The 25,130-nt window shown below is 47.9% G+C and overlaps 1 protein-coding gene across 1 annotated transcript; it reads right to left on the reverse strand.

Annotated features, from left to right (window-relative positions):
- Nucleotides 1-264: 264 nt before the first annotated feature.
- On the reverse strand, nt 265-23,629 carry LYVE1 (lymphatic vessel endothelial hyaluronan receptor 1). The gene is made up of 6 exons (XM_029059389.2): nt 23,354-23,629; nt 14,376-14,538; nt 12,474-12,613; nt 5,341-5,607; nt 2,827-2,905; nt 265-611 (listed from the first exon to the last, which is right to left on the reverse strand). The coding sequence occupies exons 1-6, from the start codon at nt 23,436-23,438 to the stop codon at nt 425-427; spliced, it is 921 nt and encodes a 306-aa protein (XP_028915222.1). The 5' UTR covers nt 23,439-23,629; the 3' UTR covers nt 265-424.
- Nucleotides 23,630-25,130: the final 1,501 nt, after the last annotated feature.

Consider the following 25,130-nt stretch of genomic DNA (forward strand, 5'->3'; position numbering starts at 1 on the left):
ATTTCCTTTCATCTTCTGGAGAGTCACTCGTCCTTGCTTCTCAGCTGCTAAGTCAGCCGGTGGTATTTATTGAGCGCTTACTGTGTGCAGAGCACTGTACTAAGCAACAGGGACTAAGGGACAGGGACTTTACTAAGGGTTCTAATCCCAGTTCCACCTCTTATCCGCTGTGTGAGTTTGGTCAAATCACTTAACTTCTCTGCGCCTCAGTTTCCTCATCTGTAAAATGGGGATTAAGACTGTGAGTCCCATATGGGACATGGATTCTGTCCGACCCGATTAGCTTGCATCTACCCCAGAACGTCACACAATGCTTGGCCCAGAGTAAGCGCTTAACAAATACCATGAAAACAAAAAACAAAACGTCCCAGTGCGTTACCTAAGTCGTCAGGGACCCAACACCTTCCGATAAGGCCCGCTCCATTTAAACTTCCGCTTCCATGCATTTTACTGTGACTTTTGGGGGAGTCTTCGGCTCTTCTTGTTTTTTACCATTCTTCTTCTTTTCCTCCTCGGGAACATCAGTACTACCCTTAGCTTCCTTCACAGTTTTTGTTTCGATTACTTCCTTCTGCTGGTTCTTGTTGGCAAACGGGAAGGTTTTCACGTACCTTTGAAGACGAATTGAAAAGCGAAATGAGAAACCTCTTCCCTCATTTCCGTGTCCTGGCCCTGCCACTCACCTGCTGAGTGATTTTGGCCTAGTCACTTAATAATAATAATAATAATATTGGTATTTTTTAAGTGCTTACTATGTGTAAAGCACTGTTCTAAGCACTGGAGTAGATACAGGATAATCAGATTGTCCTACATGAGGCTCACAATCTTCACCCCCATTTTACAGATGAGGTCACTGAGGCACAGAGAAGTTAAGTGACTTGCCCACAGTCACATAGCTGCCAAGTGGCAGATCCCGGATTCGAACCCATGTCCTCTGACTCCCAAGCTCGGGCTCTTTCCACTGAGCCACGCTGCTTCTCTGTGCCTCCGTTTCCTCGTCTGTAAAATGGAGATTAAAAATAGTTGTCCTTTCTACTTAGGCTGTGAAACCCAAATGGGGCAGGGACTGTGTCAGACCTGATTATCTTGTCAGTATATCCTAACAATAGCAGAAACATTCTCGGCCTAAAACGAGTTTATAGTCGGGAGGATTAGAACCCAGGTCCTCTGACCCCCAGGCCTGGGCACTTTCCGCTAGACCACACTGCTTCATTAGGCCCTGAGCTCTGTGCCACGCATTATACTGAGCACAGGGGTAGATAGAAGATAATCAGAATGGACACAGTCCCTACCCTACTTGGCGTTCACATCTAAGGAGGAGGGGGCGTGTGTTTTTAATCCCCATTTTACAAACGAAGAAACCGAGGCCCAGAGAAATGAAGCGACTGGCCCAAGGTGACGCAGATCGGTGGCGGAGCCCGGATTAGGACCCAGGTCCTCTGATTCCCAGGTCTGGGCTTTTTCCACAAAGTCACACTGTTACCGCTGCCATTTATGGACAGAGATTTCCAAACCCAGTGCTAGTGCTGGGCCAGAGTAGCCAGGGTAGCCACCTCAGTAGCCGCCGGGATCTTTGCCACCCACGTTAGCCACCTGTGTTGAGAATTCCTGCTGAGCCTGTCCACTGAGGTAACTCTCCCATCCAAAGCATTCACAATTGATGACATTACCCCTGTTCCTAAAAATAATCATAATTGTAGTGTTAAGCCGCATGCCCCCGGGGGAGATACCAATCACCTCACTTTTCTGGGCCTCAGTTTCCTCATCGGTAAAATGGGGATTGGTTACACATATCAGAACGACTTTATGACCGGGTGGGTCCACGGAGTCGCTCTGGGTCGGAAATGACTCGAAGGCTTAGAAGAAGAAAACGGGGATTGAGACTGTGACCCCTGTGTGGCAGGGACTGTGCCCAACCCGATTTGCTTGTATCCACCCCAGAGCTTAGTACAGTGCCTGGAACGTAGTAAGCGCTTAACAAATACTATAAGTAGAGTATAATATAATTCGAATTCCCGGCACTGCCACTTGGCAGCTGTGTGACTGAGGGCAAGTCACTTCACTTCTCTGTGCCTCAGTTCCCTCGTCTGTAAAATGGGGATTAACTGTGAGCCTCCCCTGGGACAACCTGATTACCCTGTATATTAATAATAATAATGATAATAATAATAATAATGATGTTGGCATTTGTTAAGCGCTTACAATGTGCAGAACACTGTCCTAAGCGCTGGGGTAGACACAGGGGAATCAGGTTGTCCCACTTAGGGCTCACAGTCTTAATCCCCATTTTACAGATGAGGTAACAGAGAAGTTAAGTGACTTGCTCAAGGCCACACAGCAGACAAGTGGCAAAGCTGGGATTCAAACTCATGACCTCTGACTCCAAAGCCCATGCTCTTTCCACTGAGCCACGCTGCTTCTCCCCCAGCGCTTAGAACAGTGCTCTGCACAGAGTAAGAGCTTAACAAATGCCAACATTATAATTATTATTAATCGTTACTACCCTGGGCCGAGCTGCACCAAATGCTGAGGGAGATATAAAACAATCAAGTCAGACACAGTCCCTGACCCACAGGAGAGACACATTCTACGGGGGGAGGGAAGACAGGTATTGAATCCCCATTTCCCCGATGAGGAAACTGAGGCCCAGGGGAATGAATTGTATCCGAGTTTACAAAGGAAGCGAGTAGAAGAGCTGGGATTAGAACTCAGGTCCCCTGACTCGTTCCACTAAGTCACGCTGCTTCTGGCTATTTCACCCCACGCCATGATGAGGAGTGAGCCGGCTGGGTTGGGGGGCGGGGTGTCGAATCCTGGAGTACCCACCTTTTGACGTAACAGACAGCGAGGACAGCGGCAGCGACGAAGAAGGTCAGGGCGAGCACCAGGAGCGTGGTGGGCAAACCTGGGAAAAAATGGGATTTGTTAAGCGCTTACTATGTGCCGGGCAGTGTATTATTCAATCATTCAATAGTATTTATTGAGTGCTTACTATGTGCAGAGCACTGTACTTAGCGCTTGGAATGTACAATTTGGCAACAGATAGTGACAATCCCTGCCTACTGGCGGACTCACAGTCTAATTGGGGAGACAGACGGGCAAAAACAAGACAACTTAATCGCAATAAATAGAATCAAGATTAGGTGCTGGGGAGATACAAATCAATCAGGTTGGACACCGTCTCGCTTGGGGCTCACAATCTTAATCTCCATTTTACAGATGAGATGACTGAGGCCCAAAGAAGTGAAGTGACTTGCCTAAGGTCACATGGCAGCGAACTGGTGGAGGAGGCGGAATTGGAACCCAGGTCCTTCTGGCTCCCCGGCCCGGGGTCTAGCCACTAGCCCTCACTGTTTCTCAGTGACGACGTTGCTCGATTATGGCCACCAGTTTGGCCCGGACCCGGACTGGAGATTCCTAATTCAGCCAGAATTTCATTCGTTCAATTCATTCATTCATTCCATCAATCGTATGCAGACCCCTGTCTAAGCTCTTAACTTTGGGTCAATGCTCAGCAGCACGGAGAGGCAATGTGGCCTAGTGAAAAGAGTCAGAGGAACTGGATTCTAATCCTGGCTCTGCCCTTTATCGGCTGTTTGACCTTGGTTAAGTCCTTTGATTTCTCTGTGCCTCAGTTCCCTCATCTGTAAAATGGGGATTAAGTCTGTGAGCCCCACGTGTGGGACAGGGATTGTGTTCACCCTGGTCATGCGGTGTCTACCCTGGTTTGTTCTCTCTTCTGCATCGTCTGCGCACTTTTATCTGTGACCTTTGGACATCTGATATTCACTCCACCCCCAACCCTTCAACACTTATGTGCACGTCTTCAATTTATAGATGACAGGTTACATATTCATTCATTTTGATGTCTGTCTCCCTCTCTAGAATGTAAACTCAGATGGGCAGGCAACATGTTCATTCTGTTGCATTGGATTCTCCCAAGCACTTAGTACCGTGCTTTGCACATGGTAAGTTGTCAGTATTGACTGATTGATTGGTAGCCAAGAAACCTGATTTATATATATATATATGTACATATAGATAGATAGAGAGAGAGAGAGAGAAGCAGCATTGCTTAGTGGAAAGAGCCGGGCTTGAGAGTCAGAGGTTGTGGGTTCCAATTCCGACCCCTCCACTTACCAGCTGTGTGAATTTGGGCAAGTCACCTAACTTCTCTATGTCTCAGTTCCCTCATCTGTTAAATGGGGATTAAGAGTGGAAGCCCCACGTGGGACAACCTGATTACCTTGTGGTTACCCCAGCACTTAGAACAGTGCTCGGCACAGAGTAAGGGCTTAACAAATGCCATCATCATCATTATAATTATTATATATATGTATGTGTGTGTAAATGTCGATAATTCTATTCATCTGTTTTGATGTCCGTTCACCCCCTCTAGACTGTCCGCCTGGTGTGAGCAGGGATTGTCTCTCTTTATTGCTGAAATGTACCTTCCAAGTGCTTAGGAGAATGCTCTGCACACAGTAAGCGCTCAATAAATAGGACTGACAATGAATGAGCATATATGTCTCAGTGAAACCCCACAAATCTTAGAGACGCAGCATGGTGTAGTGGATAGAGCACATGCCTGGGAGTCAGAAGGTCATGGGTTCTAATTCTGGCCCTTCCACTTGTCCTTTGTGTGACCGTGGGCAAATCACTTCACTTCTCTGTGCCTCAGTTCCCTCATCTGTAAAATGGGGATTGAGACTTTGAGCCCCACGTGGGACAGGGACAGTGTCCAACCTGATTTGGTTGTAATAATGTTGGTATTTGTTAAGCGCTTACTATGTGCACTGTTCTAAGCGCTGGGGGAGATACAGGGTAATCAGGTTGGCCCACGTGAGGTTCACAGTCTTCATCCCCATTTTACAGATGAGGTAACTGAGGCACAGAGAAGCGAAGTGACTTGCCCACAGTCACACAGCTGACCAGTGGCAAAGCCGGGAGTCGAACCCATGACCTCTGACTCCGAAGCCCAGGCTCTTTGCACTGAGCCACGCTGCTTTCCAGTATCCACCCCAGTGCTTAATACAGTCCCTGGCCCATAGTAAGTGCTTAACAAATGCCATTATTATTATTATATATCCATATATATGCATATATGTGTGTATATATACATAATAATAATAATAATAATTGTGCTATACTGTGCCTGGCCCATAGTAAGTGCTAAACAAATACCATTATCATTATTATCACGTAGACATATATAATAATAATTGTGATATTTGTTAAGCACTTACTCTATGTCAGGCAGTGTACTAGGTGCTGGGTTAGATACAAGATATCTATAAATAAATGTATAAATATAGATTTAAAAAAGTACTTGGTCACTACCTCCAAAGACAACTCCTTCATTCTTAAATGCAGCTTGGCTTCCCGTGGGTGACGTCACTTCATCTTTCATTAATGGAGTCGTCTCCCAAAGGACTTCTGTTACACAAATCAGTTTTGTCCTTCTTCCTCGCGGAGGAGGGGAAGCGCTCAAGTGGGTGGCGTCCGTGACATTATACTCCGTGGCAGAGGAGACAGTCTGGGTAATTCCGTGGTCCTCGGTGGAGGTGGTACTGGATGTTTCCGGGTTGCACGAATCAATCCAAGTGTCTACGGGGAAATGGAGATGTTCACAGAGTTACAGGGCTAATAATAATGATGATGGCATTTGTTAAGCGCTTACTATGTGTCGAGCACTGTTTTAAGCGCTGGGATAGATACGAGGTTATCCGGTTGTCCCACGTGGGGCTCACAGTCTTATTCCCCATTTTACAGATAAGGTCACTGAGGTACAGGGAAGTGAAGTGGCTTGCCCACAGTCACACAGCTCACAGGTGGTAGAGCCAGGATTAGAACCCATGACCTCTGAATCCCAAGCCCGGGCTCTTTCCACTAAGCCACTCTGCTTCCCTACTAGCTTCTCTGCTTCTCTACTAGCTTGGAGAAGCAGCGTGGCTCAGTGGAAAGAGCACGGGCTTTGGAGTCAGGGCTCATGAGTTCGAATCCCAGCTCTGCCACTTGTCAGCTGTGTGACTGGGAGCAAGTCACTTAACTTCTCTGTGCCTCAGTTCCCTCATCTGTAAAATGGGGATTAAGACTGTGAGCCCCACGTGGGACAACCTCATTCCCCTGTGTCTACCCCAGCGCTTAGAACAGTGCTTGGCACATAGTAAGCGCTTAACAAATACAAATACCAATATAGCTTCTACTCATACTGGCGGTTTCTTGAATCGAAATCCTAGAGGTCTCCTCCTCCCCAAAGCTGGGACCCCAGCCCCCTCTCCCCCCACCCTTTTTAATGGTATTTGTTAAACATTTACTCTGTGTAAAACACTGTTTGAAGTGCTGAGATAGATACAAGTGAATCAGGTTGGACACAGTTCCTGTCCCATGTGGGGCTCATTGTCTAAGTAGGAGGGACAACAGGAGAACTGAGGCATGCAGAAGAAAGTTCTCTTGGAGTAGGGAATGTGTCTTTTTATTAAATCGTACTCTCCCAAGCGCTTGGTACAATGTTCTGCACATAGTAAGTGCTCAATAAACGCAGTTGAACGAATGAAGTGACTTGCCCAAGGTCACACGAAGCAAGCATTTGGCAGAGCGGGATTAGAACCCAGGTCCTCCGACACCTAAGCCCCAGGCTCTTTCCCCTAGGCCATGCTGCTCCTCCCCGCTTCCTTTCCCTCCACTCAAGGCTCCAGCTCTAAACAAAACCTTGGCTTTGAGGCCCTGCTGTGCTTGAGTCGGGCAGTTGGCAGCGAGATTTGCTAAAAATTGCAACCCACCGGGATCGCTGGCAAGGAATAACTATCATTAACATACTGGATCTCAGACTATGAATCAACTCAACAACAGCGATAATAATACTAGTTTTAAAAAATCATTCTAAGATGCTGAATCAGTCTATAGCAGCAGAATCCAGATTTATGATTAGCAGCCAGATAGTTTGGGCTATTCAAGCCTAATTTTCTTTCTTTGAAAAATGCCAATTTAAAAATCATATCTGTCATTGCTATAATACTTTTATTTGCACATATTCCTTTACAGTATCTCTCTCATCATCATCATCATCATCATTGTCAGTGGTATTTTTTGAGCGCTTACTGTGTACAGAGCACTGTACTAAGCACATGGGAGAGGACAACATAAAGTAGGTAGAGGCATTCTCTGCCCACAACGAGCTTACGGTCTAAAGGGGGAGACAGCTGTATATAAGACAAATAATTTAAAATACACGTTACGAACATGTATGTAAGTGTTCTCAATAGTCTGCTCAGGATGTTCTGGTGAAGAATGGAGAGGCAGATTTTATTATTTCAATAGAATCTGAAGCCCAGAGAAGTCAAGGGATTTTTCTATGGTCACACAGCAATAATGGGACTAATAATACCTTGTACTTTCATACTTTTGTTTTCTGAACTCCTCACCTTTCTCCCTAAACCCTCTCTTTAACGTTCCTTCCTCACTAGATGAAACCACCAACATCGATCCACTGGAAAACCCTGTTTTTTTTCTTTTTTTATGGTATCTATTAAGTATTTATTGCACATCAACTACTTTTCTAAGCATGCTTCCAACTCCCTCTCTTCCCACATCAGACAGACCACTGCTCTCCCCACTTCCGCTTGTTCGATCAGTGGTATTTACTGAGCTCTTACTGTGTGCAGAGCACTGTACTAAGCACTTGGGAGAATAGGATATAGAATAATGATAATAATAATGTTGGTATTTGTTAAGCGCTTATTATGTGCAGAGCACTGTTCTAAGCGCTGGGGGAGATACAGGGTAATCAGGTTGTCCCACGTGAGGCTCCCAGTTAATCCCCATTTTACAGATGAGGGAACTGAGGCACAGAGAAGTGAAGTGACTTGCCCACAGTCACACAGCTGACGAGTGGCAGAGCCGGGAGTCGAACTCATGACCTCTGACTCCGAAGCCCAGGCTCTTTCCACTGAGCCACGTTGTCAGTCACGTTCCCCACCCACCTTCAAATCCTTTTCCTCCTCTAGACTGTCAGATCACTGTGGGAAGGGAATGTGTCTGTTATATTGCTATGTTGTACTCTCCTAAGTGCTTAGTACAGGGCTCTGCACACAGTAAGCGCTCAATAAATACGATTGAGATATTGACTGACAAAAATCCCTCCTAAAATACCACCCCAACAACGATAATAATAATAATTGTAGTGTTTTCATGGTATTTGTCAAGGATGTGCTACGTGTCAAACACTGGGGTAGATACAAATTAATTAGGTTGGGCACAGTCCCTGTCCTGCAAGGTGCTCAAAGTCTAAATAGGAGGGAGAACGGGTATTGAATCCCCATCTTGCAGATGAGGGAACTGAGGTACAGAGAAGCAAGTGACTTGCCCAAGGTCTCACAGCAAACAAGTGGCAGAGCCGGGATTGGAACCCAGGTCCTGTAACTCCCAGGCCTGAGCTCTTTCCACTAGGCCACTCTACTACTGTGCAGGGATAACTATAAAGTCCTGAAGTAGTTTCTTGCGGGTGAGATGCCCCCCGCCTTTCCCCTCCACCAAGAGACTTGTCCCTTCGCAATCTGCTTGTGATCCCCAGGGACTCCCATCCCACCTGCCACCAAAAATATCATTAATGATAATAACTGTATTTGTTAAGTGCTTACTGTGTGCTACACACTATTCTAAGCCCCGAGGTAGACACGAGAAGCAGCATGGCTCAGTGGAAAAAGCACGGGCTTGGGAGTCAGACGTCATGGGTTCCAATCCCAGCCCCTCTACTTGTCAGCTGTGTAACTCTGGGCAAGTCATTTAACTTCTCTGTGCCTCATTGACCTCATCTGTAAAATGGGAGACAAAGACTGGGACCCCACATGGGACAACCTGATTACCTAGTATCCCCCCAGGGCTTAGAACAGCGCTTGGCACATAGTAAGCCCTTAACAAATGCCATCATCATGATTATTATTATTTTTATTATGCCAGATAATTGGGTTGGACACCATCCCTGTCCCACAAAAGGGCTCACAGTCTTCACCCTCATTTTACAGATGCGGGAACTGAGATGCAGAGAAGTTAGGTGACTTGCCCAAGGTCACACAGCAGACAAGTGGCGGAGCTTGCTCACACGCTTCTCCTTCCTTTCTGGCTCTCCTCCTCTCACTCGCCTCTAGTTCTGAGAGTCTAGAAGAGCTTGGGGCTGGGGCTGCCTCTAGACTGTAATCTCTTTGTGGGCAGGGGATGCGACCGTTTATTGTTATCCTGAACTCTCCCGAGCACTTAGGACGACGTTCTCCACCCGGTAAGCGCTCAATGAATACGATCGACTGACTGCCCACCTGGGGCCCTGAAGGCTGGCCTCCAGTCACCGCGGTAACCAGCCAAATCCATCTTTTCATTTCATAATGAGGGGAAATGACAGGCCTTTTCTCTGAGTCCCCGGTGGCTCTCCACATGACGCATTTTTCATTCACAGAAAATAAAAAAATAGTTAGGCGGCAGAAAGTTGTTTTGCTTTGTTTCCCGCTGTCTCCTGTAAAGCCCCGCTGAGGCCCGCCAGAAAGATAAACTCGGTTTGGAGGAAGGAGCAGATGGCAAAAAAGAAAGAAAGACCCCTTGCCATCACTGCTTCGGCAGCTGGCTAACTGGTGGCTAACGACTGACTGGCCGTTCCGCCAGCCGACAACAACTGAGCCTTTTTCTCACCCTGCCTTGCTCCTCCCAGCCTGGATCAGCCCGGGTTGGCCAAACAGGGAGCAAGATTTCACTATTATTATGATCGATCAACCAATCAATCAATGCTATTTATTGAGTGCTTACTAAGGGTAGAGCACCGTACTCAGCGCTCGGGAGAGGTCGATACAGCAGAATTAGCAGACACGTTCCCTGTCCATAATGAGCTTCCAAGCTTAGAGGACGATCTTACAGTCTAGAGGATAAGAGCACAGGTTTAGGAGTCAGAGGTCATGGGTTCTAATCCCGGCTCCGCCACCTATCAGCTGGGTGACTTTGGGCAAGTCACTTCACTTCCCTGAGCCTCAGTTCCCTCATCTGCAAAAGGGGGATGGAAACTGTGAATCCCACGGGGGACAACTTGATGACCTTGTATCTACTCCAGTGCTTAGAACAGTGCTTGGCACATAGTAAGCGCTTAACAAATACCATCATTATGATTATTATCATTAACATGGCAGGACTTTGCTTCGGCCACGCAGATCTGGGCTTCTGATTTCTGGGGGTCTCCTTCCAAGATTTCCCTAATCTGAGTCACGGAAAGGTGACTCAGTAATCCCCAGGATTGAACGCAAAGTACCGGACACAGCCGTAACTCTGACCCTGACACCTTTTCCCCTGGCCCTCCTGCAGTTGAGGCGGCTTGCTTACACGAAGCCATGACAACCGAGGTCTGACAGTAAAAAAGTGACGGGAATCCCGCTTCGTGCAAGACTCTGCCTGGAGCCCGGGCCTGGGAGTCGGAAGGCCTTGGGTTCTAATCCCGGCTCTGCCGCTTGTCTGCAGTGTGACCTTAGGCAAGTTCATTCATTCATTCAATAGTATTTATTGAGCGCTTACTGTGTGCAGAGCACTGCACTAAGCGCTTGGAATGAACAAATCGGCAACAGATAGAGACAGTCCCTGCCGGCTGACGGGCTTATAGTCTAATCGGGGGAGACGGACAGACAAAAACAATAGCAATAAATAGAATCAAGGGGATATACATCTCATTAAAACAATAGCAATAAATAGAACCAAGGGGATACATCTCATTAACAAAATAAATAGGGTAATAAAAATATATACAAATGAGGGGACGAGCACAGTGCTGAGGGGAGGGGAAGGGAGAGGGGGAGGAGCAGAGGGAAAGGGGGGGAAAAGGGGGCTTAGCTGAGGGGAGGTGAAGGGGGGTAGAGAGGCAGCAGAGTCACATCACTTCTCTGGGCCTCTGTTCCCTCATCTGGAAAATGGGGATTGAGACTGTGAGCCCCATGTGGGACAATATGTCCAACCGGATATGCTTGTATCCAGCCCAGCACTTAGTACAGTGCCTGACACATAGTAAGTGCTCAATAAATCCGATTGAATGAATTAACAAATACCACAATTATCATTAACTATTATTATCTCTTTTCAGAGGAAAGCATGCTATTCTTCCTTTAGACTTTAAGCTCCGAGGGCAGGGATTGTGTCCCCCAACTCTGTTGTATTGTACTCTCCCAAGCGCTTAGTACAGTGCTCTGCTCATAGTAGACTGACTGCTAGCTCCTTTAGGGCAGGGATTATGTCTCCCAACTCCACAGTGACTAGTGAGGAGCAGCGAGGCTTAATGGCAAGAGCCCTGGCTTGGGAGTCAGAGGACGTGGGTTCTAATCTCGGCTCCACCACTTGTCTGCTGGGTGACCTCAGCCAAGCCACTTCACTTCTCTGTGCCTCAGTTACCACATTTGTAAAATGGGGATTGAGAATGTGTGCCCCATGTGGGACAACCTGATTATCTCATATCCACCCCAGTGCTTAGTACGGTGCTTGGCACTTAGTAAGCGCTCAACAAATACCATTGTCATTATTATTATTAGTGCAGCGCTCTGTACACAGTGAGCTCCCTTCTAGACTGCAATTCATTCACTCAACTGTATTTATTGAGCACTTACTGTATGCAGAGCACTGTACTAAGTGCTTGGGAGAGTACAATATAACACTAATAATAAGCTCATTGTGGAAGGAGAGCATGTCTACCAACTCTGTTGTATTGTACTCTTCCAAGTGCTTAGTACAGTGCTCCGCACATAGTAAGCACTCAGTATGTACCATTGATTGATCGAAAAATACCACTGATTACTTGATTGATTGATGCCTTTTGCTCTCAGTGCTTTATCTCTTAGTTCAGGAACCACTTGGGGCTTTTGAGAAAGAGAGAGATGTCCCAATGTTTGGAGCAAAGAAACCTTTTTTATGGTATTCTGTTAAGCGCTTACTATGTGTCAAGCACTGTTCCAAGCCCTGGGGTAGATACGAGTTAATCGGGTCAGTCACAGTCCCTGTCCTACATGGGGCTCACGGTCTAAGTAGGATCGAGAGCAGGTATTGTGAAATAATAATAATTATGGTATTTGTTAAGCGCTTACTGTGTGCCAAGCACTGTTCTTAGCGCCGGAGTAGGTGCAGGGTAATCAGGTTGTCCCACGTGGGAGTCACACTTTTAATTCCCATTTTCCAGATGAGGTAACTGAGGCACAGAGAAGTGAAGTGACTTGTCCAAGGTCACACAGCAGACAAGCAGCAGAGGCGGGATTAGAACCCACGTCCTCTGACTCCCAAGTCCGGGCTCTTTCCACCGAGCCACACTGCCTCATTTTATAAGGGAACGGAGGCAGAGGGAAATGAAGTGACTTGTCCAAGGCCATACAGCAGACAAGTGACGGGTCCACTGACTCCGGGCCCCTCGTTCTTTCCACCAGGCCACGCCGCTTCCCCGATCCCAAACCGGCCGGTGACCCACTGACCTGATGCATTGTAACAGTAGACAAAATGTTCCTTGCTCCGATCAACTCTCCACTCCACCACGCCCGTCTTATTCTTTCCACACTTGGGGTTTGCGGTATTCCGAGAAATGACCAGGTACTCACTGGCCACCCAGCCGAAGCTGCAACAGAGATCCATTAATCAATCCGTCACGTTAATTTATTGAGCATTTACTGTGTGCAGAGCACGGCATTACGTGCTTGAGAAGGGCACGAAACAATAGAATTGGTAGTCTCCATCGCTGCCCACGAGGAGCTGAAGGTCCACGGGGGAGACAGATATTAAAGTAGATTAGGGGTAGGGGAAATAGTAGCGTATAAAAGGTTGGGGTGAATATCAAAGTGCTTTTTTATGGTATTTGTTAAGTGCTTACTATGAGTCAAGCACTGGTCTAAATTCTGGGGTAGATACAAATTCATCAGGTCTGATATAGTCCCGGCTCCACACGGGGCTCACCGTCTAAAGAGGAGGGAGAAGAGGTATTTCATCCCCATTTTACGGTTGAGAACATTGAGGCCTAGAGAATAATAATACCAATGGTGGTATTTGTTAAGCACTTACTATGTGCAAAGCACTGTTCTAAGCGCTGGGGGGATACAAGCTGATCAAGATGTCCCACGTGGGGCTCACAGCTTTAATCCCCATTTTACAGATGAGGTAACTGAGGCACAGAGAAGTGACTTGCCCAAAGTCACACAGCTGGCAAGCGGCAGAGCCGGGATTAGAACCCATCACCTCAGACTCCCAAGCCCGGGCTCTTTCCACTGAACCACGAAGTGACTTGCCCAAAGTCACACAGCAGGTAAATGGCAGTGTTGGTTGCCATTGTTTTTACGAGATGTTCTTCCCCTCGACTCTATTTATCGCCATCGTTCTCGTCTGCCCGTCTCCCCCGATTAGACCGTAAGCCCGTCAAACGGCAGGGACTGTCTCTATCTGTTGCCGACTTGTTCATTCCAAGCGCTTAGTATAGTGCTCTGCACATAGTAAGCGCTCAATAAATACTATTGAATGAATGAATGAATGAACCCAGGTCCTCTGATTGCCAGGCCTGTGCTTTATCCAATAGGTTACATTGATGAAGTTCTACACAGCCAAGAAGCAGTATGGTCTAGTGGATAGAGCCCCGGGCTTTGGGACTTGGGTTCTAATCCCAGCTCCACACTTCTCTGCTGAGTGACTTTGGACCAGTCACTTCACTTCTCTGGGGCTCCATTCCCTCATCTGTAAAATGGGAATTAAGACTGTGAGCCCCACGTGGGACGGGGACTGTGTCCAGCCTGATTTTCTCATATCCACCGCAGTGCTTAGTACAGTGCCTGGTACACAGTAAGCGCTTAACAAACACCATTATTATTATTATGGGCAATGTCCATGCAGGGACTTAGTCTGTGAAGGCCTCTTGAAGGAGACGTAATTTTTGGAAGGTTTTTGAAAATGGGGAGAGTGGTGGACTGTTGGATATGAAAGGGGAGGGAGTTCCAGGCTTGAAGGAGAACTAGAGAAATGGATAATAATAATAATAATGGTGGTGTTTGTTAAACGCTTACTATGTGCCAGGCACTGTAGTAAGCGCTGCCACGGATACAAGTACATACGGTAGGACACAGTCCCCGTCCCATCTGGGGCTCCCAGCCTCAATCCCCGTTTTATAGGTGAGGTAACTGAGACCCAGAGAAGTGAAGTGACTTGCCCGAGGTCACACAGCCGACAAAGGGTGGAGCCGAAATCAGAACCCAGGACCTTCTGACTCCCCTTCCTTCTCCACAACTCCACGCCGAGGCAGAGCCGCTTAGGGTGGACGTAAGACCTCAATAGTCTGGTCTGTGGGTATGTACTGAGTGCCTCCGGGGGCGCGGTACATTGTTCTCCCCCGCACATACCTGCAGGTCTCAAAACCGTGCCTCCTGGCCTCCTCCACCTGGTCTTTGCTGGCCAGCTGGACTCCTAGCATCCTGCAGGCTTCCTTGCCTTCCGTGAAATTCAAGCCGGGGGATTTCTTGATGAGCGAGATACCCTTAATCCTGCACTCCGGGGTGACGAGATCTGCCCGAGGAACGAATTACACGGAATCAGTCAGAGGTAGCTGTGGAATGCCAGCCGTGGACGGAACGCTGGAGTAAACCCTTGGCATTAATAATCATAATCATAATCATAATTCTGGTATTCGTTAAGCGCTTACTATGTGCAGAGCACTGTTCTAAGCGCTGGGGTAGATACAGGGTAATCAGGTTGTCCCATGTGGAGCTCACATTTTTTAATCCCCATTTTTACAGATGACGGAACTGAGGCCCAGGGAAGTGAAGTGACTTGCCCAAGGTCACACAGCAGACAGGTGGCGGAGCCGGGATTAGAACCCACGACCTCTGACTCCCAAGCCCGGGCTCTTTCCACCAAGCCACGCTGCTTCTCTATTAGCGGTAAGAGTGGTAGGAATAGCATTTTTTGAGCACTTAGTGTAGATAAGCAATTAAGGGCTGGTCGAGATGGCCGCCGGCTCCTGCTCGCCCACGGTTCTGTGATCCATCATGGCCAGTGGTGGTTTTTGGGTAGGGGGGCTTGTTCTTGGGGAGACACCCGAAGATCAACACCAGAGTATACTCGAGAAAGGTGAAAATTATTATAATAATGGCATTTTATTAAGCTCTATAATAATAATAATAATAATGGTATTTGTTGAGTGCTTACTATGTGCCAAGCACTGTTCTAAGCACTGGAGTAGATACAAGGTCATCAGGTTGTCCCACATGAGGCTCCCAGTCTTCATCCCCCTTTTACAGATGAGGGAACTGAGGCACAGAGAAGTTAAGTGACTTGCCCAAAGTCACCCAGCTGACAAGTGGCGGTGCCGGGATTAGAACCCAAGACCTCTGACTCCCAAGCCCATGCTCTCTCCACTAAGCCACGCTGCTTCTGTGCCTATGTGCCTGGCACTCTACTAAGCGCTGGGGTGAACACAAGCAAATCAGATCGGACACAGTTCGTGTTCCACCTGAGGCTCACGGTCTCAATCCCCATTTTACTGAGGCCCAGGGAAGTGAAGCGACTTGCCCGAGGTCACACAGCAGACAAGAGGCGGAGGCAGGATTAGAACCCGGGCCCTTCTGACTCCCAGGTCCGTGCTCTATCCACTACGCTATGCTGCTTCTCACGGGGGAAGGTGGGAAGCGGATCACTGAATTTCCAGGGCTGGTCAGGTTAGGACCAGAAGAATTCCATAAGGCCTGGACCTCAGGCCTTACTGTTTGCGGAGCACTGTTCTAAGCACTGGGGTAGATACAGGGTAATTAGATTGTCTCATGTGGGGCTCACATTTTTTAATCCCCATTTTTCCAGATGAGGTAACTGAGGCCCAGAGAAGTGAAGTGACTCGCCCAAGGTCACACGGCAGACAAGTGGCGTTCCAGAATCTTGGAGAAGAAAGGTGTCTGCCAGGAAGATGAGATGGCCTCCTCGGGGCCCCAGGCCTTCCACCCACCCCTCGGAGAGGAAGTCACCTGCCCAAGTCCCTCCCCTGCTGCTTGCAGGAGGCAGCTGCTGATGGGGGACAGTTACAGACAATTTCTCACCTTTACAGAAGCAGTGTGGCCTAGTGGCTAGAGCCCGGGCCTGGGAGTCAGAAGGTCATGGGTTCTAATCCCATCTCTGCCACTGGTCTGCTGTGTGACATTGAGCGAGTCACTTCACTTCTCTGTGCCTCAGTTACCTCTTCTGGAAAATGGGGATTGGGACTGTGAGCCCCACGTAGGACGGGTACTGTGTCCAAACCGATTTGCTTGTATCCACCTCAGCGCTTAGTACAGTACCTGGTACATAGTAAGTGCTTGACAAATACCGTAATTATTATTATTGTTGAAGGCCCATCTCCTCCAAGAGGCCTTCCCTGACTAAGTCCCCCTTTCCTCTTCTCCCACTCCCTTCTGCGTCACCCAGACCTGCTCCATTTATTCATCTCCTCTCCCAGCCCCGCTGCACTTAGATATATAGCTGTAATTTATTTAATTATATTAACATCTGTCTCCCTGCCTCTAGAGCAAAAACACTCATTGTGGGCAGGGAATGTGACTGTTTTTGACGATATTGTACTCTCCCAAGCGCTTGGTCCAGAGCCGGGGTGGCTCTGGGGGTCAGCAGGCCCAGTCAACGGGAAAAGGATTCCAGGGTGTAAACCAAATTTTGATTTTCCTCCTGGGAGAGGGGGCAGACTTTCCCAACTGCCCTGCTGAAGGTCTGGGGTGGGTTTAGGGAGTGGTCCCAGAATCAGGAGCGGGGGCTGTGGAGTCAGAGGTCATGGGTTCTAATCCCAGCTCTGCCACTTTGCTGCGTTTTTTTGGGCAAGTGATTTCACTTCTCTGTACATCCATTCCCTCATCCATAAAATGGGGATTGAGACCGTGAGCCCCGCGTGGGATTGGGACTTTGTCCAACATGATTTGCTTGTATCCATCCCAGCGCTTACTACAGTGCCTGGCACATAGTAAGTGCTTAACAAACGCCACAATTATCATTTATTATTAAGCGGCCCCTTCTGAGTCGCAGGGGTGGCGGTGGGGGGTCTGTTACTACACTCGGTTTTGTGGGGGAGTGTTTCATTGGGCCCAAAGATTTGAGAAAGCCGGGGTGGTAGAGAGCCGATGCGTAGGGTGGACTGCTTTCCAAACTCAGTTTTTCCCGGCTTTATCCCGAAGAGGTGACTAAATTCGGGCATGGCCAGAGTCCCTTTACCTATCTTTCTCCAGCGGCTGGAGATTCCTCCCTTCAGGGAGACCCAAGGAAGAAAAGTCAAACGTTTTAACCTGATCGTCCACCTCATTCGACTGTGGGCTCCCGGAAGGCAGGGAATCGGGGCACACGCATGTCTTGCTTCTAGTGTGATCTCTCAAGGATTTAGGATATAGCTCCTCCCTCAGTGAACACCGTTGAGGATGAGGATGGCGGTATAGCTAGTCGTGGGCCGGGAATGCGTCTACCAACTCTGTTGTACTGTGTACTCTTCCAAGTGCTTAGTACGGTGCTCTGCACACAGTAAGCGCTGGATAAATACCATTGATTGATGAAAAGTCCACCAAGACTTTGCAATTTCGCTTGGTTTATTCATTGCAGGAAGAGCCAATCACCTTTGGGGTTTGGGTACAGAGGACAGAGCACTGAACCTGGTACAGGGGGCAAGTAAGGGAAGAGACAGTCACCACCCTCCAGAAGCCCTCCTATGGGTGGGGACTTTACGGGATTAATGTCTCGGGGTGAGGAGGAGGAGGAGGAGGAAGAGGAGAGTAAGGTGGAGGACAAGGAGAGAGAGAGGAGTAGAGCAGTGAAAGGAGGAAGATGGTGAGGAGGAGGAGCAGGAGGGGAAAGGGGAGCAGGAAAAGCAAGAGGAGAGGAGCAGGAGGGGGAGATGGAGGATGTGGCAGAGCATTAAAAAGAGGAGGAGGAGGCGGAACAGTAAAAGAAGGAAGATGAGGACCAGTAGGAGGAGGAGGAAGAAGAGGAGCAGGAAAAGCAGGAGGAGGAGAAGGAGCAGTAGGAAGATGAGGAAGAGCAGGAGGAAGAGGAGGAGCAGGAGGAGGAAGAAGAAGAAGAATAGGAGGAGGAGACAGAGGAGATGATCTCTTCTTGCCTGTGGTTTGGTGAGAGAGATCATGGTTATTTGGGAGGCTTTAGGACTCACCCCTCTTCTTGGCTCTGAGGGTCCTGGCCCCTGGCCGCCCTGCCCCTGCCTCCCCCGCCCTGCCCAAACACACACATACACGCCCCGGCTTGTCTTGCCTCTGACATTAGAGAAGCAGCCTGGCTTAGTGGATGGAGCAAGGGGCTGGGAATCAGAAGGTCATGGGTTCAAACCCCGGCTCCAGCACTTGTCTGCTCTGTGACCTTGGACAAGTCACTTCACTTCTCTGGGCTTCAGTTACCTCATCTGTAAAATGGGGATTAAGACCGTGAGTCGCGTGTGGGATGTGGACTGTGTCCAACCTGATTTGCTTGTATCCAACCCAGCGCTTAGTACAGTGCCTGGCGCACAGTAAGCGCTTAACAAATACTATAATGATAGCAATAATAATAATTCCTCCTCATTTCAGTGGCCGGAGGAATGACATCTCCCCGGTCACTGGGGGACTAGGACGGGGAGAGAGGCTGACTCCCCTGCTTTTCAGCTGTGCGACCTTGGGCAAGTTATTTCACTTCTCAGTGCCTCCATCTCCCCATCTGCAAATTGGGTACTCATTACCTGTTCTCCCTTCTACTTAGGCTGCGAGCCCCATGTGAGACAGTGACTGTTTCTGACCTGTTTATCTTGTATCTAGCCCAGTGCTTATTATTATTATGGTATTTGTTAAGCACTTACTACTATGTGCAGAGCACTCTTCTAAGCGCTGGGGTGGATACAGGGTAATTGGATTGACCCGCATGGGGCTCACATTTTTAAATCTCCATTTTTACAGATAAGGGAACTGTGGCATAGAGAAGTGAAGTGACTTGCCCAAGGTCACACAGCAGACAAGTTGGTGGAGCCAGGATTAGAACCTATGACCCCTGACTCCCAAGCCCGGGCTCTTTCCACTAAGCCACGCTGCTCAATGCTCAGCACAGTGTGCTTGACAAATATTATTCTTAATATTATTCTTAATGCTATTTTGTAAGAGTCACTTCCATCAAGTACTTTAAAGGTGATTAGAGGAGGAAGCAGACTAGTATTTTTTTCTCGGTCTCCAGAGGTTCCCACCAAAGGAGGTGGGCTTGAATTGCAGCAAGAAAGAATTCAGTTAGATGTAGGGTAGAAGTTTGTGTCATTTGGGATGTAAACATGGGAGGGGAGCTCCCAAGGGAGAGTATGTGGCTAACACTCCTAGAGGCCTTTGGGCGAGGAGAGACACCCTTAAAACCTGAGAGGTTTACCCTTTCACCTGTCTGGAGGCAGGGGGCTGGACTGACTGACCTCAAGACCTGTCTTCCAGCTCTACGACTCTAAGTCCCTAAAATGGGAACTGTCCCTCCAGGTGCAGTCTGAGTGATGAGAGGGGCTTCTCTAAGTCCGTAAAATGGGAATTGTCCCTTCAGGTGCAGTCTGAATGATGAGAGGGGCTTCCTTTCTGAGAAGCAGGCGTGACGAGGAATGAGCCGCATTCCCGGCTGTTCTTGGGGTTTTTCCTGGGAATGTGAGCCTAGAAGTGACTGTTCAGGCCGCTCCCGCGCCTGCTGGGAAGTTAACACAACTGCTGGAGATACGGAGGAAACCGTCTTGACCCAAATCCACTCTAAGGAATCAATTATATTTATGGAGCTCATACTGTATGCAGAGGACCGTATTAAGCACTCGGAAAGTAGCATGGCCTAATGGAAAGAGCGTGGGTCTGGGAGTCAGAGGACATCGGTTCTAATCCCGACTCTGCCATTTGTCAGCTGTGTGACTTTGGGCAAGTCACTTCACTTCTCTGGCTCTCAGTTATCTCATCTGTAAAATGGGGATTGAGACCGTGAGCCCCACGTGGGACGGGGACTGCGTCCAACCCCATCTGCTTGTATCCACCCCAGAGCTTAGTACAGTGCCTGGCACATAGTTAAGCGCTTAACAAATGCCATTATCATCATCATCATTAATCCTGCTGCCATTAGTCTGCTCTGTGACCTTGGGCAAATCATTTACCTTCTCTGCATTTCAGATTCCTCATCTGTAAAATGGGGATTCAATGCCTGTTCTGCCTCCTTCCTAAACTGTGAGGGCCACATGGATAAGGGATTGCGTCTGATCCGATTATGCTTAGCGTGTGGTTTTTAGAATTGTATTTGTTCAGCGCTTACTATCTGTCAAACACTGTTCTAAGCGCTGGAGTGGATACAACTAATATTACAATTATCATTTTTGGGAGATAAGAATGAGGGGCTGAATTTCCAAGTGGAGAAAGAGCAGTCAGTCTCTTCATGTGGTGTGATTCCCAGAGGAAGCAGTTTCTGCTGAAGAGGGAATTGAAATAGCCATTTAGAGCAAATGACCCCCGGAATCAGAGGGCCACTCTCCCCTAAGCATTCTGCCCTAGGATAAGAAGTGGAGGGAATTGAGTAGGTTGACCAGGGAGAGGCTATTGCTATTAAGGGGACCATTTGTTATTATTATTATCATCATCACTGTAGTAATAGTATATAATAGTAAGAGGGTATCAATCAATTAGTAGTATTTGTTGAGCTCTTACTATGTGCAGGGCACTTACTAAGCGCTTAGGAGAGCACAGTACAATAGAATTAGCGGATGCATATCCTGCCCATAATGAGTAATAGTACATATAATATTAATAGTTTTTGTAGAGAAGCAGCGTGGCTCAGTGGAAAAAGCCCAGGCTTGGGAGTCAGATGTCATGGGTTCGAATCCCAGTCCACCACTTGTCAGCTGTGTGACTTCGGGCAAGTCACTTAACTTCTCTGTGCCTCAGTTCCCTCATCTGGAAAATGGGGATTAAGACTGTGAGCCCCACACTGGACAACCCGATCACCTTGTACCCCCCCAGCGCTTAGAACAGTGCTTTGCACATAGTAAGCGCTTAACAAATACCATCATTAATTATATGCCAAGCACTGTATTAAGTACTGGGTTAGACACAACATAATCAGATTAGACACAGTAACTGTTCTATATGGGGGGTTTTGAGAGTAATGGGGAAATCTGATCACAGGGTTTTCCACCTAATACTAATATTCAAGTAATTGAGCGATTACTATGTCCAGAGCACTGTACTAAGCACTTGGAAAAACACAATACAACAGAGTTAACAGATAAGTTCCCTGCCCCTAATGAGTTTACAGTCCAGAGGGGAAGAGAGAGACATTAATATGAATAAATAAAAAATACTTAAATATAAATACGAATATATGTATAAATTATATAATATAGAATTTCAAGGTACGTTCACAAGTGCTGTGGGGTTGGGGGTGGGGTGAATATCAAATGTCAAATGTTCAATTTCATCAAATATGGCATCAAAAGAAAAGTTTTGCCAGTCCCCTTTAACAGGTAGTGCGGCCTGAGACGGGCTACCTGGGCACTTGTGCCATGGGTCTTCCCATAGGAGGAGCTGGGAGGGTCCCTCCACCCCCTCAAAGCCTTATAGAATAAGAATAATAATAATGTTGGTATTTGTTAAGCACTTACTATGTGCAGAGCACTGTTCTAAGCGCTGGGGTAGAGACAGACTAATCAGGTTGTCCCACGTGAGGCTCACAGTTAATCCCCATTTTATAGATGAGGTAACTGAGGCACTGAGAAGTTAAGTGACTTGCCCACAGTCACACAGCTGACAGGTGGCGGAGCCAAGATTCGAACCCATGACCTCTGACTCCCAAGCCCGGGCTCTTTCTACTGAGCCGCGCTGCTTCTCCTCCAAGGAGCAGATAGAAGATCCATCTCCTCCAAGAGGCCTTCCCTGACTAAGCCCTCCCTTCCTCTTCTCCCACTCCCTTCTGCGTCACCCTGACTGGCTCCTTTTATTCATCCCCCTTCCCAACCCTACAGCACTTATCTGTAATTTCTTCATTTCTATAAATGTCTGGATTGTAAACTCTGGACTGTAAGCTCGTTGTGGGCAGGGAATGTATCTGTTTATTGTGATATTGTACTCTCCCAGGTGCTTAGTACAGTGCTCTGCACACAGTAAGCGCTCAATAAATATGATTAATTGACTGACTGACTGAGAGGTGCTTGGCGCTGGTGGATTCCTGGCCTGCCACTCATCCCTGCTTCCCGAGCCCCTCGTCTGTTCAAAATCTCGGCGACACTGAGACAAACATCAAGGCTGTGGTGCTGTCGGGTAACCTCAGCTGGACTCTGCGGTCCAAATCCATGACCGAGCGGAGACTTTCTCCTCAAATATGACTGAAGCTTATTTATTGATCCTTTACTGTGTGCAGAGCACTGTATTGAGCGCTTGGGAGAGCACAGTACAACAATAAAGAGACACATTTCCTGTCCACAATGAGCTTACAGTCAATTAATCAACCAATTATATTTATTGAGTGCTTACTGTGTGCAGAACACTCTACTAAGCACTTGGGAGAGTACAATACAGCAATAAACGGACACATTCCCTGCTCACAATGAGCTGCACACAGTAGGACTCGGAAAATATGACTGTGGATTGACTGATGGGCTGAAAGCTCATTGTGAGCAGGAACTGTGCCTGGTTTTTGTTGTATTGTACACTCCCAAGCATTTAGTAAGATGCTCTGCACATAGTAAGCACTCAATAAATACAATTGATTGATAGACTGTAAGCTTGTTGTGGGCAGGAAATGTGTCTGTTTATTGAGTAAGCTCTCAATAAATACAAGTGAATGAATGAATACAACCACAGAAAAGAATTGGTAGATACATTCCATGCCAGGAAAATAAACCACCGCAGTGCCCTGGGGCATCTCCAAGTGGAATTCTACAGATCAAACCAGAAATGTATCTGTTTATTGTTATATTGTACTCATCTAAGCACTTAGTACAGTGCTCTGCACACAGTGAGTGCTCAATAAATGAATGCAATATTTAGTGAGAGTTAATCACGTAAGTCTTTTCTCTCCACCATCAAGACTCACTGTTTCTCCTTTCCAGTAATTCCCGGAAAACGTCTAGATTTTGTTTTGGAACTTAGAAACCTCCAAACACCATCCCCAAATCGAAGAAAAGGTGAGCACACTTTCTAGTGCTATGGTTAGGTGTGGACTCTCTGTCCTATTTCCATTTCCACAAAAGCGATTGCAGGGGTCCTACAAATGGCTCTCCCCTCAGAGGAGAATTTCGTGGAATAGGAGGAGAATTTGGTGGAATAGGAGGAGAATATGGGAGGAGCTGACCCTTGGAAAGAAGAAATGGTTAAACAAAACTTACCTTTGATCTGAAAAGAGGCTTGAGTCAGGAACCTCAGCGTCCAGAATGAGAAAAAAATCAGGGCAAAGCCAAGGTGCTTGGCCATGGTCACCGCGGGGCAGAGGACGGGCAGTCGCTGGTTCCGGCCTCCCCGTCTGGACACGGGCTCCGGCCGCTGGCTGTCGGGACCTTCTGGAGGAACGGCCTCAGACCGTCCCGAGCGGCTGGTGAACTACTTCCTCCCGGGAGTCAATTGTGTTCTCCAGCTCTCCACTCGTCAAGGCTACCAGCAGGGGAAATGAGTGACGTCTCCCCCAGTCGCTTCCCCCCAACCTCGCGGGGGGCCGGCTGGCTGGGCGGCTGGAAAACTCGGCTCCTGCTGACTCAGAGAGCGGCCCCTGGCAGGCGGCTGGGGCCTGGGGACCCACCTCACCCTGATGTTCTCTTCCCCCGCACCAGGCTTCCCTCCTAGCTCGTTGGCAGAGCTATCGCCAGCGTCCCTCCCGCGGGCTGTGGTGGGTTAGAACTTTGGGTAGGTCGTTTAACTTCTCTGGGCCTCGGTTTTCCCATCTGTAAAGCTTGTGATACGTGTTTTTCTCTGGTATTTGCCAATCAGTTAGTCAATCGTATTTATTGAACGCTTACTGTGTGCAAAGCAGTATGCTAAGCTCTTGGGCGAGGACAAGATAACATTAAAACGACCCATTCCCTGCCCACAGTGAGTTTACTTATCAGTCAGTCAGTAGTATTTATTGAGCACCGTATTAAGCACTTAGGAGAGTACAATACAGCGATAAATATTCACATTCCTTGCCCACAACAAGCTACAGTCTAGAGGACTGTTAAGCGCTTGCTACGGGCCAGGAGCTGTACTAAGAACAGGGGTAATAATAATAATAATAATAATAATAATAATTGTATTTGTTAAGCGCTTATTATGTGCCAAGCTCTGTTCTAAGCGCTGGAAAGATACAATCTAATCAGGTTGGACACAGTCCCTGCCCCACATGGGGCTCACAGTCTTAATCCCTGTTTTACAGGTGACATAACTGAGTCCCAGAGAAGTGAAGTAACTTGCCCAACGTTACACAGCAGGCAAGTGACGGAGTTGGGATCAGAACCCCGGTCCTTCTGACTTCCAGGCCCGGGCTCTAGCCACTGGGTCACGCTGCTTCGCTGTGGCCAGGGAATGTGTCTACCAAATCTCTATGCTCCCACGTAGTTAGTACAGTGCTCTGCATACAGTGAGCGCTCAATAAATACCATTGATTGATTGATTGGGAATTCAGTACCTGTTCTCTTTCCCCCTTAGATCATGAACCCCATGTTGGACAAGGACAGTGTTTGACTGATGATCTCGTATCAACTCCAGGGCTTAGTACACTGCTTGCCTCGTAGCAAGTGCTTAACAGAGACCACAATTATTGTGGTTCTTAAGAGAAGCAGCGTAGCTCAGTGGAAAGAGCACGGGCTTGGGAGTCAGAGGTCATGGGTTCGATTCCCGGCTCTGCCACATGGCAGCTGACTGTGGGCAAGTCACTTAACTTCTCTGTGCCTCAGTTCCCTCATCTGTAAAATGGGGATTAAGACTGTGAGCCTCACGTGGGACAACCTGATTACCCTGTATCTACCCCAGCGCTTAGAACAGTGCTCTGCACATAGTAAGCGCTTAACAAATACCAACATTATTATTACGAGAACACCTGAGCTTCGGCTCCTTTCCATCAGAAGTCGTGGCCTTCAGGTCGAGGTTCTGGAGGCCCTCTGACTTCAGCAGATGTTTTCAGCTCTATGGCAT

Source organism: Ornithorhynchus anatinus, chromosome 3 (genome assembly GCF_004115215.2).
Source record: "Ornithorhynchus anatinus isolate Pmale09 chromosome 3, mOrnAna1.pri.v4, whole genome shotgun sequence".
Classification (NCBI taxonomy): domain Eukaryota; kingdom Metazoa; phylum Chordata; class Mammalia; order Monotremata; family Ornithorhynchidae; genus Ornithorhynchus; species Ornithorhynchus anatinus.